The sequence below is a fragment of the Pseudochaenichthys georgianus genome, chromosome 22 (genome assembly GCF_902827115.2).
Source record: "Pseudochaenichthys georgianus chromosome 22, fPseGeo1.2, whole genome shotgun sequence".
Taxonomy (NCBI): domain Eukaryota; kingdom Metazoa; phylum Chordata; class Actinopteri; order Perciformes; family Channichthyidae; genus Pseudochaenichthys; species Pseudochaenichthys georgianus.
In genome coordinates, this window is record NC_047524.1 from 8,695,640 (window position 1) to 8,713,799 (window position 18,160).

Here is an 18,160-nt window from a genome sequence, read left to right on the forward strand (position 1 = left end):
ACTATATTAGAGTATTAAGTGAAAATGACTATATTAAAGTTTTAAGTGAATATATTAAGTGAATTACTCAAACTGCATTTGTATAGGAATGATTCTGTCCTATTGGCAGATAACTACTCTTAATAGTGATATCTACAAGAGGTTTCCAATGTACATGTAACTATTTTCAATTGGTTAGTATTACATTTTGTGACAGTGTGGTGACACTCATTTTAATGAAGAGAAATGTGTGTATCTTGAAATTCATTTATTTGACAGAGCTGGAAACTGATTGACTTACATACTTGTTTGTGTTTACCTACACAGTCATCACAGATGAGCCAAACGGAGTAGAGGATGGAGAACAGGAGAAAGGGACACACAAGAAGGAGATACAACAGACAAGAACGACAATGGAGACAACAATGAACAGGAACACCAGAACAGACAAGAGTCAATGAGTAACATGACTGATTTAGGGACTGCAGATACAGGGCCAAGGCAAGTGAGACATCACTGCTTTCCATCCAGCATGTTTGGCCAGCAAAAGAGATCATTTCAACCGCAAACAGCAAGTGATGAGGGATTATTATTTCCTCCTTCCATCCCTTTTTTCTGTTTAATCTGATTACTAACAACTTCTAATAATTTGACATAGTTTATGATTTAATTGGTAAATGAAGTGTTTTTAAATAATAAAGCCGTTTATGATTCTGATTCTTTGATTTCTTTTTGACATATGGGTGTTGAGAGATGTATCCATATCTCTTGATGTTGCTCTCAAAGTGCACAAGATTGATGCTTTTAACTTCAACATTTAAAAAAAATCTTCCTGGGGGACCCCAGAGGAGGTGAGTTCCCCCCAAAATAGCACTTTATCCCTTCTTATGTAACTCCGGTGTAGTGTCCCCTCGGCAACAGATCACTCAGACCTGGTGATTACTTTCCTGCATTTCAATGGACAGCATATAAAAAGGACACGTGAGCTGCATTGCTTAAGAGATCCTCTCATGCTATCTCTTTTACAAAATAAGTGTCCAGTCAACAACAAAACATCAGTGATCGTATAGTGGTAGTATATTTTTCACAAGCAGTGTGAAACATTAAACTTATACAAACTGGTGTACAAAACTCACATACCTGCGTTGATCTACTGGAGTGTCTCTACTCTTTCTTCTCCACATCTCTTGTCCACCATCAGAGATTGCAAACATTTCAGAAACAGCTAGAGGTAGGGGACAAACAACTTGTTCGCTGGGCATGTCAAAAACCTCCTGCTTTGATCAAGCCTTTAGGGAGCCTTTCAGCCCCTCTAGCAAAGGGACTGGAAAGCAAGCTTTGAACATGCAGTACCATCTACATGCTGTCATATTCCAGACACTGCTCTCTACACTCAGGGCTGCACAAATACCTGCAGAAAGAAACAATTGACTTGGTGCAGGCAGTAGATTACAAAACAGCAGTTGAGAACACACTGAAAAATTACCAAAGTAACGAGAAAGCACATGAGGTCTATGACAAGACCAAGGCCCTGTGCAATGATCTTGATATTCCCGAAACTGTGACGCAGAGGAAGAAGCGTAGAAACATCATCTTTGTAGTCGAGGCATCATGTGGAGCAATGTGAAACATTACACATAAATAAACTGGTGTACAAAACTCACATACCTGCATTTCAATGGACAGCATAAAAGGACACGTGAGCTGGGTTCTGGTGCTCAGATTAGCTATTGATGATCACGTTGATAAATCATATAAAACAAATAGTCAATCACACAAAAAACATGTTGCTGTGACTGTGAGCATTAAACAATTAACATTAAACTAAACAAACACAACAGTACGTTATTGTCCTTATAAAATAAAAACATACATTTTGTCCACCGACATAATACAGGCACCTTACCCTCAAGAGATCCTCACGTGCTTTGAGAATCTCCCACAATCCATTGCCGTAACAAAGCTAATGCAGGCACACGTTTGTGACACCAGATGGCGCAATTGTGTATGTGCGTGTGGGGAGTCTTGCAGTAGAACATTTGACTGTAGCGCCGCCACTGTGGGCTAAGCCCCGAATGTTTCCAGGTCCAGGCGACGCCCCTGATAACAACAATCATCCACGTCTTCACATATAATTATACTTGCCTGTATTTTATTTGTTCAATTCGCTTATTTAGAGAAATGTATTTTGGGCAAATGCAAAGTTGTTGTAGCCGCCAACATCCTCCTGCCCCCCTCCCCCAGTGTAGAAGATGGTATAATCCAATGTGTTTGAAAAAATGCGCCAAGAAGCAGAAAACAACCGGTCTCATTTGCTGCACACGCTGATGTGGAGAACTCAACCTGTGGATATATTAGTGAATTTAAATTACAGTGATGGATAAACTGGACGAGGAAACAGTTACAACACTCAAAGGTAAGCTAAATATTCGTGTATTAGGTCATTTTTCAATGCTTTTGTGTTTTACGTAACTAACCTAGCTTAGCAAATTGTGTTTTCGTAAGGGCTAACGTTAGCTTACTAATGGCGCGTTTCCACTGCAGCGGGTAGCTCGCTTGAAGCGTGCCGAGCCGTGCGGGGCCCGTTTTTGGTTGCGTTTCCACTTGGCCTAATTTTGGCCCGGGGCTACTTTTTCACCTTTTTTCTGGCCCGACTAAATCGTGGTTCTAGGGCCAGGAACAACCAGGCTGAGTCGGGCTGAGTATGCTAAACTAGAGAGAGAATCGCTGGCAAGGGGGCTACAACTACAACAAGATGAACATTATTTCACCGTGATTTAATTGTAATACACGTTTCAAAATGATTCCGAAGTAACAACATACTGATACCGGTTAGTAAAAACCATGAATTAACGCTTTGACAACTCTGCAGACAGATGGCAGGTGAAAAACCCTTTTTAAAATGCGTGTTTTCTAAATGTAGCTTGGCTAAGCTAACGTTATATATAAGATAAATGTGCTGTCATTTTAAAAAATAAATAAAATATATACTTTTTTATACTTCTCTTATGTTGGTGCAAGACATATATATATATATATATATATATATAAGATATTAACGTTCTAGCATTAGGATAAGGCCTGGCTTTGTCTTCAGGTGCTCGGACATGTTTTATGGGGAAACAAAGTGCCATTTTAATATAGATGACAAGGTCTTTCTAGCTAACGAAACCTTAGACAAGCAAACCTGTACACATTTGTGTTACAATTTACTGTATTTATAACCTTTTATTGCAGCAAAGAAATTACCTTATTTCAAATAAAAATGTATTAGTTTATTTTTTAATTAAATAATTTAAAGCAAATCACTAGTGGTAATCTATTTGTATAAACAAGGAATTTGAATCATGAGATCAATTTTATATGGCAGTGATTTGGGAAACTGCCAAGAAGTGTTGCAATGTAAAAATTATGGAACAATATGTTGAGTAAAATAAACTAATTGTTGATAAAAACTAATAGTTTATATATATATAAAAATGTAATTTTTACTTGTTTAATTCTGTACATCTTTATCATCAAATTATAAGTACTTTGCAACCTGTTTTTGAAAAGAGCTATATTTAAATGTTAACTTTCTAATGTTCACATGGTCAAATAAATTCAGTGATAAGCTGAGTGTCTTGGCAATAACCCTAAATTATCAATTGCAGTTGCTAATATTGGAGAGGACTTGCTACATTCACTCTCCAGGGATGACATCAAAGACCTGTTTCCTGGTCCTGCAAATTTCTTGAGGCGCCGGGCTATCTGGCTTGTTGTGAATGACGAAGAAAAGGTCAGTTCTATGTCTATGAAAGTGTATTTAAACTGAGTACAACGCTGTGTATATCAGTAACTTGTTAAGGAAACAAATCCTGCACACTTAAATAATATTTAATGTATTTTTAGCCAAAGCCCCAGGGGATTAAAGCTATTTAATTTGAAAAAAAAACTACCCATTTAGCAACAATGAAGGGGCAATATTTACAAACCAGGTGCAACAGCTGAGCCATATACAACAGCAGTTGTATGTGCTTTGAGAACAATTTAAATATGATTGTTAAAAAAAAAAACAGTTTTGTCAAATGTTGCATCCTCTTAAAGTGCATGTTCATATAACTGAGTAAAGGCACACACTATAATACAAATAGTTATCCTATTAAATGTGAAATTGTTTATGTATTTTAGGTGGAGACTACTGCTGAAATTCTACAACCATCACCCCCTAGAGACAGTGACCGTTCAAATGAGGAGCCCAACACTTCGGTGTTTGTGACTATGTCCAACCCAAAATACATAGTGTTCACAGACAGTGAGCTCGAACTGGCACTGCGCTCATATTTCGAGCAGAAACGGCTCGGTAATGAGCATGTACCCTTATCCAAGGAGCTCTTCTGCAGACTCATAAGAAACACAATGACAAACATGATTTCAATCGCAAGAGCCTCCGAGGACTGTAGATACCCCAGCAAACATGAGGTCAATACCATGGCAAAGAGATTGGTGGAGTATTATCCAATGATAAAAAACAGATCATCAAAAAATGACTGGGTAAGTGGGTTTTTAATCACAATGGCTTGATTTTAAAGTTTATGGCAAAAGTGTGGGTCTGTTTTGTCATTTTAAAGTGTACAATTTGTTTCCACCAGGAGCATGTTGTTAAAAAGCTCCATAAGAGACTCTCAAATGTCAGAAGCCCAAGGAAGTCCAAAGTTCCTCCTTCAAAGAAACCACGTAGAGATCAACAAATGGATGCAGATATTTCAACAAGTGACTACGATGGAGATTCCAGCGCATCAACAATTATTCTGGAGCGGTCCCCTGCAGCAAGCCCCCCTGCTAGAGCGAGCATCTCTTCTTCAACCAGCCCCCCTGCTAGAGCAAGCATCCCTGCCCCCCCAGTGCCAGACCAGGATAGCAGTGACAAAGCATGTATGTATTTCATTAAATACAATCGGTATGCATTTAGTACAAACCTGCATTTTTCTGGTCTGTTTAAATCAGAATTGTGTCTGTTATTCCCCTTGGTGAAGTAAGTTTGGGCAGGTGTTTAGCAGAGGTACAGGCCAGGGTTTCCGCTAGGATTTTTTCTCGCTGGTCAAATGTCCAGGCAGAATTAATTTTACCGGACAAATTTGAAACTTACCGGTAGTGCTGCACGATTAATCGAAAAAAGATCGTGATCTCGATTCAGACACCTATGCGATCTCATTTCTAAATTACGGTGATCCTATGACGTCAAGCTGATTTTTTTTTGTGGGATTTTTTGATTTTTTTTAATTATTTTGCTTCTGAATAATACCAACTTGCAATGTCAATCATACTTAAACGATGTAAAGCAAATGTACTGATACATTTAACATTAAAGTACCATGATCGCATGCAAATGGTAGTGTTCTGTCTGTCTCTCCTCCTCTCATGCAGTGTTAACGCTGCAGCCACTCGTGTTGCCAGTTTTTGCGGAAGGAATAAGCACCAGGTCTATGAAAACAAGCGCAAAAGAACATGAACACTTTAAACCTATATATGTCTACAAGCACACAACTGCAACAACCATTATTACTTACTACCAAGCAACTTTACAGAAAGATAAGCCCAATGTGGCTTATAATAAGTATACCTGGCAACACTCACTGACTGCAGCACGTGAGGGCAGGAGCCGGCAGTATGTTTACAGAAGCGTTAGCATTAGCACTGATTAGCAAAGAGTGACGAGAGCGGCTAGTAGTACAAGAAAAACAGAAATGAGTGACACAGAAATGATTGATGAGGAGGTCGAGGACAATGACAACAACACCGATGAAAAAAAAAGGTGTGACTGTTTTGTTTTTATATTCAGCACTGTGGTGAGGTATTTTGAGTAACTGAAGTGCATTCCTCCCTGTAACAAACAGGTTGGTGTTGTTGTACAGTAGTTGGGTGTCCTGTCACTGTGGACAGGTGCTACTGCAAAGTTTACATTTTGTTATTATAAAGCTGCAACAATTCTATTTTTTATGTTCAGCACTCAGGCAGCAGCAATATCTTTATTTTAGTTACTGTATGTTTTGTTACCAGAGAGACTTGAGTTTAAGTCAAGCACTTTGTTTAAAGCCACAGTAGTTGGCTGTCAAATTCATTTTAGTTACTCTATGTTTTTGCTACAAGAAACTGAGTCTTGGATTTAAGTCAAGCACTTTGATGTTGATGGTGTCTGTTAAGCCACAATAGTTGGCTCCAGGTTCCACATTTTGAATGTAGTAATGTTTGTTCAGTATTCAGCAACTACTGACTAAAGACAAAGTTATGTTTTTGTTACAAGAGAGACAAATGTTGTCTGTTTAAATTCATTGTACTCTCGTGACGTCTAAGAGTAAGAGTGCAATAAATATTTTCTTTGAAACGATGAGAATCGTGTGAGAATCGTGATCTCAATTCTTATAGAGGAAAATCGTGATTCACATTTGAGCAAGAATAGTGCAGCACTACTTACCGGTCATATTTCAATAATAATAATAAGAGTTGTGTAGCAGAGTTTCCGTTAGCAGGTAATTACCGGACTATGAGCAGATATGCTTCAGTTTAAAACTCAGTTCACGGAGCTCATTTTTATATTGCTTCAGTTTATAATCGTAACAGATCGAAAAATTCAGATTCATTTTTCAATAAATTATTCCACAACATAATTATTACATTCAAACAAACTACTTGTAGTAGATAACGTACATTATTCAAAAGTTTACATTACATTTGAATAATAACACGGGAGAAACGGATTCTCTCTCTCTCTCTCTCTCTCTCCTGACAGCCCGTCTGTTTCTCATGCAACTCCTGCAGCTCGCTAAACAGAGGGCGGGGCTTCAGGTGATTATGCAGAGCTGCGTGTCTCGGTCAGACTCAGCAGCTGATCTGATCTCTCTCGTCCGGTTAAACTTCACTCGCGTTTATGTCCATATCGATCAGATCCAGCTCTCCTGATCGGCCTTTATAGAGAGCACCGATCAAACTATTAAGAGTGAATATCGGCCGATAATGACCGGCGGCCGATCGATCGGAGCCTCCCTAATTATTACCAGACATTTTGACCAGCAGGTTTTGAATTTACCGGTTTTTAATAGATTTTACCAGCTAAAAACCGGTAATTACCGGCTAACGGAAACCCTGGTTCAGGCATCAATGAACACATTCTGTGAATTCAGATGTTCCTCCACTGTCATTTGGAAAGCTAATAATTCCCCACCCCCCACTCTTTATGCCTTCAGCTGGTTCCGTTGACCTTTTCGACAGCCAGAAAACCCAGGCAAGACACTACAGGACTCTCCAGGAAATGTACAAGTCCAAGAGGCCAAATAAAGCTGCGGTGGCTCATTTGATGAACCTGGAGTTTGTGTTACGGTGTGTGAAGCAAGTAGGACCCAAATGCAGATTAAAGTCAAAATAATTCCTTTATTTCAAGGCTATATATACACAGACTGAACACTCACCGAGGACAAGCCAAATCACAAGACAACCCGACAAAGAGAGACAGAAAACCCAGAACTTAAATACACCCAGGACTAATCACAAACACGAGACAGGTGAGGAGGGAGGAGAAAACACATAGGTACCAGGTGAACACAATTGGGTAATCAGAGAGGGAAACCGACAGAAAGCAAACAGGCAGGAAACGGGGGTGAACACTTTACAAAATAAAATAGGAAACCCAAAGATAGAAAAGGACACGAAAAATACAAACACAGACAAATCCTAACAGTACCCCCACCTCAAGGGACGGATCCCAGAAGTCCCAAAACAAAAAACAAAAATCCAAAAACTCAAGCAGGGTGGGAGGAGGGGGTCAGGAGGACGGGACTGAACTGACCGCCCAGGGGCACGGCAGAGGACCCGGAAGGGGTCTCGGGCGGACGGCCCGGGGGTAAGGCAGAGTCCAAAAAGGGGGATTCGGGCGGACGGCCCGGGGGCAAGACAGAGTCCAAGGTGGGGACCATGGAGGGGCGAAGGCAGCGGCAGGAAAAGTCAGGGGGCCGGGCCCGAGGGCGAAGACCAGACAGCTCCGCAGGCCGGGCAGGAAGGCGCTGACGGGACAGTGCCGGAGGCCGGGCAGGACCCGGTGTCGGAGCTGGTGGGACAGGCCTCGGCAGGATCCCCCACCGAAGTGGACCAGGACACGGGATTGGCAGGACCCCCGGCAGGAGAGCAGTCGGCGGGGCCTCCAACAGCACAGGACAAAGGGTTGGCAGGACCCCCGGCAGGAGAGCAGTCGGCGGGACCCCCAACGAGACAGGACCAGGAGCCGGCAGGACCCCCGGCAGGAGAGCAGTCGGCGGGGCCTCCAACGGCACAGGACAAAGGGTTGGCAGGACCCCCGGCAGGAGAGTAGTCGGCGGGACCTCCAACGAGACAGGACAAGGAGCTGGCAGGCCCCCCGGCAGGAGAGTAGGAGGCGGGACCTCCAACGGGACAGGACACAGGGTTGGCAGGACCCCCGGCAGGAGAGCAGTCGGCGGGACCCCCAACGGGACAGGACATGGAGTTGGCAGGACCCCCGGCAGAAGAGCAGTCTGCGGGACCTCCAACGGCACAGGACATGGGGTTGGCAGGACCCCCGGCAGAAGAGTAGACGGCGGGGCCTCCAACGGCACAGGACAAAGGGTTGGCAGGACCCCCGGCAGGAGAGTAGTCGGCGGGACCTCCAACGAGACAGGACAAGGAGCTGGCAGGATCCCCGGCAGGAGAGTAGACGGCGGGACCCCCAACGGGACAGGACAAAGGGTTGGCAGGACCCCCGGCAGGAGAGTAGTCGGCGGGGCCTCCAACGGCACAGGACTAAGAGTTGGCAGGACCCCCGGCAGGAGAGTAGTCTGCGGGACCTCCAACGGCACAGGACCTGGGGTTGGCAGGACCCCCGGCAGAAGAGTAATCTGCGGGACCTCCAACAGCACTTCAGTAGGGACTTGAGATGGGACTAGAGAAGGGACTAGGAAAGTGACCTGAGGAGGGACTAGGGAAGGGACTACAGAGGGGACTAGAGGAGGGACCAGAGGAGGAACTAGAGAGCGAAACTCGAGAGGAGACTCGAGAGGGGAACTAGAGAGGGGACTCGAGGAGGGACTCGAGGAGGGACTAAAGGAGGGACTAGAGGAGGGAACTCGAGAGGGGACTAGAGGAGAGACTAGAGGAGGGACTAGAGGAGGGAACTTGAGAGGGGACTCGAGAGGAGACTAGAGGAGAGACTAGAGGAGGGACTAGAGGAGGGACTAGAGGAGGGAACTTGAGAGGGGACTCGAGAGGGGGACTAGAGGAGGGACTCGAGAGTAGACTGGAGAGGGGACTCGAGGAGGGACTAGAGATGGGACTAGGGAATTGACTAGAGGCGGGACTAGAGATGGAACTTGAGAGGTGACTCGAGAGGGAACTGGAGATGGGACTAGAGAAGGGACTTGGGAAGGGACTTAGGAAGGGACTAGAGGAGGAGCTCGGGAAGGGACCAGAGGAGGGACTAGAGAGGGGACTAGAGAGGTGACTAAAGGGGGGACTGGAGAAGGGACTAGAGGAGGGACTTGAGAAAGGAATTGAGTAGGGACTATGGCAGCTGGGACCAGCACTGGGGCCGGAACCATGGCTGCTGGGGCCAGAACTGGGGCTGTAACCATGGTTGCTAAGGCCGGAACCAGGGCCGGAACCATGGCTGTAAAGTCCGGTTCCGGAGCAGGGACCATGGCTGCTGGGACCGGCACTGGAGCCGGAACACGGATCCATGGCTGTGTGGGGTGGTACTGGAGCACGGTACCATGGCTATGTGGGATGGTACTGGGGCATGGAACCATGACTGCTGGGGGCTGAACTGGTTCTGGAACCCTGGCCCTTTGGGCTCCTGCTGCCAACCTGGCCTTGCGACCCCTTCCTTTAGGAGCCGTTTGGAGGCTCCGTGGACCTCCAAAGGCCAGACGAGTACCAGCGAATGGCTCCTGGACAGTAGCAAACACTGGGTGAGAAGCAGGGGCTGACGGACCACACCGATGCGTGTGGTGTCAAAACAGGAGCTGGGAGACCTGGGTCTGTCAGGATCGGGAAAACAAATTGTGAGGTAATCTAAAAGCCTGGCAGGTAAGAATTTCACCAAACTTTGATTCCTCAGTGTAAGGTGGACTGCTTCTGCCAGAGCAGCATCTCGCTGCTGAACCCTGACCGCTCCTATCCATTGATCAGAGCAGGTAGCCAAAGAAAAAGTAAAGTCCAATAACTCCTGCTCAAAAGGATCTGCTGGGCCCATATTTCTGGTCGGGTTGTAATGTTACGGTGTGTGAAGCAAGTAGGACCCAAATGCAGATTAAAGTCAAAATAATTCCTTTATTTCAAGGCTATATATACACAGACAGAACACTCACCGAGGACAAGCCAAATCACAAGACAACCCGACAAAGAGAGACAGAAAACCCAGAACTTAAATACACCCAGGACTAATCACATAAACACGAGACAGGTGAGGAGGGAGGAGAAAACACATAGGTACCAGGTGAACACAATTGGGTAATCAGAGAGGGAAACCGACAGAAAGCAAACAGGCAGGAAACGGGGGTGAACACTTTACAAAATAAAATAGGAAACCCAAAGATAGAAAAGGACACGAAAAATACAAACACAGACAAATCCTAACAGTTTGAGTCTAGAAGACGATTCATTACCTCTGAGGTTCTAAAGGAGCAAGACAAACCAACAAAGATTCTGGAGGCTTACCCATGTTTCAGGGAATTGGATCATGTAAGTAAAGATTTTCAGCATTTACAAGTGCACATTTGAAGATGATTTATGTGAAATGATTTTCATTTCCATTTCAATGCTTCTTCCAGGTCATGGATGAGCTGCAAAGAATCATTCAACCCAAAAACTCCCGTTACATCTTGGAGGTGAAGGACAGATGGAAAACTTTCTACTGAAAGGTCCAGTTTTATTGTGTGATGAAGAAAGCCATGAAGCCTCCAAAAACCTTGAATGGAGGTAAGGTCTCAATACTTAGATAGATTTTTCCAAGTTTCATTTTGACGTATCATGATTAACTGATATTCATACTGCCTTAGTGTGCCTTTTCTGTCAAACCAGTGGAGCATGCCACAGCTGTGTTCACAGCCCTGCCACTTCTCTTCCCATCGAACACTGTGCCACCAAGGAAGCTGGGCACCAGCAGGGAGGCTCTCTTCCATATCCTGACGGTGAGACTTACTGTACTGAAGTATTTTTTGTTGTTGTATAGTATGTTGCAGTTATCCATGCTTGTATCCTTGTTCAGGTAAAGGTGTTTGTTTCTTGTGACGCTTCTAATCTTCTACCTTGACTTTTTTTTACCCAGACTTCAGAAGACCCAGAAACGTTCCTCCGCCAGCGGTCCCTGTCGTGTCCAGTTGTGCTGGTCTCTGAGGAGAACTGCATGATCGCCGTAGGAAGCACGCCTCTGACCACCTTCCAAAAAGAGCAGTTTGATGAAGGACTTCTCTACCTAATGGCTTATTATTATGCTATGCACCTTACCTACCCAAAGTGCATATCCACACTGCTGTCTGTTCTCCAAACAGAAATCCTCAAAGATGTCATCCATGAACACGACACAACCCAAAGCTACAAAAAAGCAATAGGCGAGTGGAAGGCCTTTATTGAGTGAGTGAAATGTGCCTAATTCTGCTCTGCAGGCGTTGATATTTGTTTTCCTATGTAACTGTAGGATGCTGCTAAATTCATTGTGAGCAATTTCAATTGGATGGTTTTCCCATTCATCGAGGTTTAGGTTTGTTTGTGTGCCCCACACTTCACTTCCATAGAGTAGAATGGGTTATATTATTGATTGGAGTAACTTAAATTAGAATTTGTCTTTTAATCGCATACAATGCGCTCTCTCTCTCTCTCTCTCTCTCTCTCTCTCTCTCTCTCTCTCTCTCTCATAGAATCCTTGTTATCTGTTCGATGTTAAGTGATCCTGGACTCAATGTTGTTAAATATGTAATTGTTTAAATAAAAAAAGTTTTGTATAAGAATACTTCTGCTGTCTTAATTTAAGACAAATTCACTTATGCCAATACTAGAATGTAATTCTTATTGTAAGCTTTTTTTTGCTGATTTTTAAACCTAATTTAAGATAAACATTCTTAGTTTAAGACAAAGTCACTAATATAGTGTCAATTAAAGCCAATGATTCTTATTGTAAGCTTTCTTTGCTAATTATAAATCTTAATTTAAGAAATACATTCTTACAGTGACCTCAACCAAAAGACCAAAATACTCATTTTAAGTTATTCTTTCTTAAATAATGCAGGAATCATTGCTTGTAATAAGCATTTCTGTCTAGTTTCAAGGCCCATTACGGTCTTTCAGTAGCTAGATTTTAATTCTAGTTTTAAGAATTCTAGCCAAGCAAATTCGGCTTACCCCATTGGCAGATGTTTTGCTTGATACGGGGAAATCTGACTTGATTCAAGAATATTTTGCTTCTTTTTGGAGGGGCTGTTTTTGCAGTGTTCAAGTAGTTTGTTTGAATGTAATAATTATGTTGTTTGTGGAATCATTTATTGAAAAATGAATCTGAACTTTTTGATCTGTAACGATTATAAACTGAAGCAATATAAAAATTACTCCCATTAACTGAGTTTTAAACATCAGCATATCCTGTCATAGTCCGGTGTTTACCTGCTAACGGAAACTTTGCTACACCATTCTTATTATTATTATTGAAACATGACCGGTAAGTTTCGAATTTGTCCGGTAAAATAAATTCTGTCCCGACATACATTCATAATGTCAGCGGAGGGAGGGGAAGCGGCGCTGTGGAAGAGCAGAGCGCTAGGGAAAGCTGTCATCTTCCCTTTACAAGCGTCACACATGTATTTATCGTGGGATTTTGGAAATAAAAGTTCCATATTCTGAAAGCCAAGACTTTGTTTATTTAAAATCAAACAAAACACCCGAAAAACTAGTTTTTTACGCAAATCCACGTTTATTTTGAAATGAGCCGTTGCGATTTCCGACTGATTTCGATAGAGCGGGGCTGAAGTCGAATAGTCCATTTAGCTTAGGGACCTTCCTAAAGGAGTGAAATGACCCGGAAGTCCCTCAGTGGCAGCCATGATAAGTGCCGTTCGAATTCTCTAGAATGATGAGAATGATAGGAAAGGAGGTTTCAAACTTCCTTTATAACCTCCTTTAGCTTAGGAACCACTGGACCTCCCTAACCGACAGGAGAAGCGAAAATGCTGCCCCACAATGCCTTGCAGCCGCAGCATTTGCCATCACTCAACAGTCGGCCGTTCACGGAAACAACCGATTATGACCGAGAAATGATAGCATGAAAGTTACGGTGCTTATTAAGCATTTTAAAACATAGGTGGTAAGTTGCCAAAGTGCTTTGTTTTGAACGTTCATCAGTATTATAATCAAAAAGAGAAATATGAACGTTAGTTTTCACTGAAATTATCAAATAAAGTCAACATTTCAGTCTTTACTGAGCTGTGTGGGGGTTGTTCAACTTTTAAAAGACGTTTGAATGGTGATATACACAGTGATAGATGTTAAGGACTAACGTTTATAATAAATACATCTGTATTGATTTTAAGATCTTTAGTTCATACAATCATACGTATTGGGATCATTTGTATTAATGTGGACTGGAGGGAGAGGGGGACGAGCAGAGGTTTCACTTTCCTTTTGTATTTCAATTCCAACTTTGGTCCTGAAGAATATGTTTCTCTGTTGTCCACGTTCATAAAGCAAAGCAGCAGCATCAGAGCACGTGCAGAGTCTCTAGATGAGTTCACAGTAGTCCCTCGTTCTTATTAAACATCCATGTTGTAGTCCGCTGTATAGAAAACTGTGGTTTCCATGGTTTCCCCACAGCAGCAGACGCACACAATGATGTCCGCTGGCGCATCATAAACACGTCGAATAGTGAAAGTGCATTCGGATTTTCTAAAGTACCGCAGTCTCTTCTCCTAAGTCCGTTTGAATTCTCCTATCCACTATCCCTTAACCCCGTGACGTTTCACTCAGAGGTCAAGGAATAGACGATAGGGTTAGAATTTAGGAGCTGATTTTTAAACTATCCGACTGCAGCCCTGGTCACATATGGCAAATGTGTGGTTGTGGGGAACCAGGTCAATTAAAGTACTTATTTAACTATTAAATACATTGAGTTTGAGTAAAATACTTGGTTACTGATTAATTTAGGACAATATATTAAATTGCAAAGCAAAACATGCTGTAATTGATTTATTTTGTCTTTTAATATTTTTTAAAGGTTTTCAACCTGAAAGAATCCTAATGTGTCCTTGAAAAGTTGAAATAAAGAAAAGGAAAAAGGATTCCAGTTGTCCATGCGTCCTCTGTTGCCCCTCAAGCCTCTCAAATGTGGGCAAACACTCAAATAAATGCCAAAAACCCAGAGAACTTGACAATACTTATCAGAATAAAAGTGTTAAATAACACTGCTACCTAGTTAATAACTCTACTTTACTCAGTGGAGGCTCGTCCATTGAGGAAAGGGACGACCATCCTCCCTACAATTTCAGAGAAAAATTTACTTTGAAGAGAACAATAAATACACCTCAATTTAAAAGATAAGTCTGTTAAAATACAGATAATGGGACTGAAATGGGGCTGGAGAGGACAAGCCTCCCTTTGGGCGGGTCTAGCCAGAGACTCTGGATTGGGCGCCTATATCATCAGTGAACCAATCAGCGGATCTGACTCCGCATCAGAGTGTTGATGGGGAGGGTTATCAGCGATATCAGAGTTGTTTCTGAACCGGGGAACAGTGGCGCTGCGCCCTCTTACCAAAATCAATTCCTTGAATTAGGCTTTGATTATGTTCTGGCCCGCCATCTTGTGGCTCAGCAAAAAATTGGCCCACGGCCAAACTTACTTGCCTACCCCTGGTGTAGAGAGAGTCTCTCGCTCTCGCTTGCTCTCTCTCGCTCTCTCTCGCTCTCTCTCTGTAATGAGTTGATTCAACTTCAGTCAGTCTAAATCAGTTGCCAGTCTGCTGAGATCTACCAGTCCAAATAGAGAAGCTTAGCCATTACTGACAGCCTACTACGACAGCCTCATACCTACTATCTACTACCAGGTAAATACACACTTCTACTTGTATAAAACTGACCTTTGTACGATTAATACTTCATAAAATACTGCAGATCCTTTATCTTACCTCTTTCTAATCTACACACATACAGGTATTTAACTGAAGTTACACAACAGTGTTGTTGATACAGAGTTGGAGTTTATTCACACGTCACATACTACTGTGGGTAATGTTTTCAAGAAACATTGAACAGTGCTGCCACATATGACACAGGAAAAAAAGAAAATACATTGAACCCTGTGTTGCTACAAAAGTATAAATTAGGCTTACAACTCAGATCTGAAGCTACACAGGAATCTGCTGCCAAAGTGCAATAAAAAAGACAAAATTAACCCTTTTTTTGTTGCATTTTAGTAGAGTATACAAATAAATGCCTTTAAAATAGGATGCAAGCAACACTAGTTTCTTAACCCGAATTGATAATAGACTATAATCAATTTAAACAGAACAGAAGCATTCTTATACCATTTTGTACAATAATTATAATGAATAAGTTCAAACAAACTAAAACTTACAGCTGATTAATAACGGTGTCTAACTTACGTTTTTATTATATCAAAAACCCTGTTGAAATGCTACGGTTATTTTTACTGTCCCCATAAAGCGTGTGGGCAGCCTCCAGGAATGCTTCTTTCAGAACTTCGCCGTCTTTGAAAGACTTCATGTGTTTCGCAAGAACGTGACTGACACGATAAGATGCTATGGTAGCAGCCTTGCTCTTGTTGTTGGGCCTGGTGAAAATGGACTGCTGTGCATTTAGCTGTCCTTTCAGGCCCCTCCCCTTTTGGGAGCGTAGGGCGGGAGGGAATTCCGACTCGTAGCGTTTATGCACTGTTTTGAAATGCCGCTCCTAAATTACCCTTCTCCGGTAAAGCCACGCTCGCATTGCAGATGAGACAGATGTACTTTGAATTGGAATAGATACAAAAATAATCATCCTCCCACTCGGAGTGAGAATTATATATTTTGGGCTTTTTTGCTTCTGCCATAATTGTGGTCTTGTGTGTGTGCGGAATGTCACTCCTGTTGTTGTCACGGACAACGTCAGCGAACTAGTGCCCACTGCCCACCAGCCACGCCCCGACACATGGGGTCACGGCAATCACAAAGCTTTGATGCGTCTAAGTGCATTATTCTGGCACAGGAAAATTATGTTATAGGACATTAACGATAAAACAGAATATTGTTTCACATCTCGCAATCGACTGCGAATCTCCCCGTGATCGACCGGTCGATCTTGATCGACCGGTTGGGCAACCCTGGCATGCATCATGACATATGAGTCATGACTCATCATTATCTACCTCTTGTATAACTGGTCGGCCCGGTTACATTTTCCATTTGCCCTGAGGTAAAGGACTCTTGAGTGTTTAGATAGTTCACTTTAGTCTAAGTTATCTCGGTTTTATCACAATTTATGTAAACAAATATTTCCAAGGCACACCTTTATAATTATTAGGATAAATAAAAACAAGTTTGAAATCATTATACTATAGGACAGTAAACCAACAATATCCTTTAAAACTGGAGAGATTAAACAATATGGATAAATAAATGTTAACTGGTAAAATAAGATATAAATGAACCAGCAAACATCTTGCCTATAGCAGCAAATTGGTCAGAACCGGCCCTGGTGTCATCCCCCTATGCAACGAAGCTTACATTACAAATTATGTTATAGGACATTAACGATAAAACAGAATATTGTTTCACATCTCGCAATCGACTGCGAATCTCCCCGTGATCGACCGGTCGATCTTGATCGACCGGTTGGGCAACCCTGGCATGCATCATGACATATGAGTCATGACTCATCATTATCTACCTCTTGTATAACTGGTCGGCCCGGTTACATTTTCCATTTGCCCTGAGGTAAAGGACTCTTGAGTGTTTAGATAGTTCACTTTAGTCTAAGTTATCTCGGTTTTATCACAATTTATGTAAACAAATATTTCCAAGGCACACCTTTATAATTATTAGGATAAATAAAAACAAGTTTGAAATCATTATACTATAGGACAGTAAACCAACAATATCCTTTAAAACTGGAGAGATTAAACAATATGGATAAATAAATGTTAACTGGTAAAATAAGATATAAATGAACCAGCAAACATCTTGCCTATAGCAGCAAATTGGTCAGAACCGGCCCTGGTGTCATCCCCCTATGCAACGAAGCTTACATTATACAAATGTAGTGCAATATACAGACTGTTTAGCTTATGGTCAGTGGTGTAGTGGGCGTTGGACTTATTTGGAGCATGATCTTTTTTTTAATAGTCTAATAAATATAAAATCATTGCCAGTGTAATCAGTTGCAAGTGTGTATTTGTTTTAATAATGACAAAAACATAATACATTTCACAGTAATTATAATACGAAATAAAAACCATTTCCTTAAAGAATTATGATTCGTCATTACGCTCGTGACCCCGCGGCGAGCTGGGGGTGTGCTTATGCAATTTAGGCCTATACATTGTTTATGTAACTTATGTGCCAGTGTGTCCATGGTTTTGAGTGGTTTCAGCGCCGTCTGCTTTTTGCAGTACGGTTACTAAAGTAGGACTAAGCATACCGGTAGTTTCTGTGGACCTGTCTGCCCGTTTTGTGAGTGCACTGCGCGCGTGCGCACTTGTGTGGCATTGTTTGGGATTACCTAATTAAAATAGCGTCCCCCCAGTAAAAAAATCCTCACTATACCACTGCTTATGGTGATCAGCACCCCTATGAGCTCATTCTCTCAGTGTATCATCAGGAAAACAGAGACACACACACATCATTTAAATAAGAGTTTTTAAATTAAATGATTGGTTAAGAATAAACGTCTTAAAGTAAATAACAATAAACAATAGCCCTTAACCCTGTAAGGCCCCCGGTTGTAATTGTACAACATTAATTTAAGCTATCCAAAAAAGTCAGTAAATGTTTTGTTTTTTTAAAGACCACATTTACATAGTCAAACGGTCCTTTTGTTCAGCCTCACAATGCTATTGGGTAGTGTGACGGGGTTCTATTTGTCCGTTCGAAACATAGGCTTAGTCGGTTGTTTTAAGCTCCAAAACTTTAATTATTACAGCAACAAAAATATAGCGAAACAGC

At 42.2% G+C, this 18,160-nt stretch overlaps 1 protein-coding gene across 1 annotated transcript; it reads left to right on the plus strand.

The window, feature by feature from the left end:
- The first annotated feature begins 2,307 nt into the window (after positions 1-2,307).
- LOC117467992 (uncharacterized) lies at positions 2,308-10,877 on the plus strand. Its single transcript, XM_034111943.2, has 6 exons — positions 2,308-2,395; positions 3,633-3,757; positions 4,150-4,512; positions 4,611-4,893; positions 7,203-7,348; positions 10,791-10,877. The coding sequence occupies exons 1-6, from the start codon at positions 2,356-2,358 to the stop codon at positions 10,875-10,877; spliced, it is 1,044 nt and encodes a 347-aa protein (XP_033967834.1). The 5' UTR covers positions 2,308-2,355.
- The last annotated feature ends 7,283 nt before the right edge of the window (positions 10,878-18,160 follow it).

Coding starts and splice junctions, on each gene's coding strand:
- LOC117467992 (XM_034111943.2), top strand. CDS start 2,356: ATGGATAAACTGGACGAGGAAACAGTTACAACACTCAAAG. Junction 4,894..7,202: donor GGATAGCAGTGACAAAGCAT/GTATGTATTTCA, acceptor TTATGCCTTCAG/CTGGTTCCGTTGACCTTTTC. Junction 7,349..10,790: donor TGTTACGGTGTGTGAAGCAA/GTAGGACCCAAA, acceptor TGCTTCTTCCAG/GTCATGGATGAGCTGCAAAG.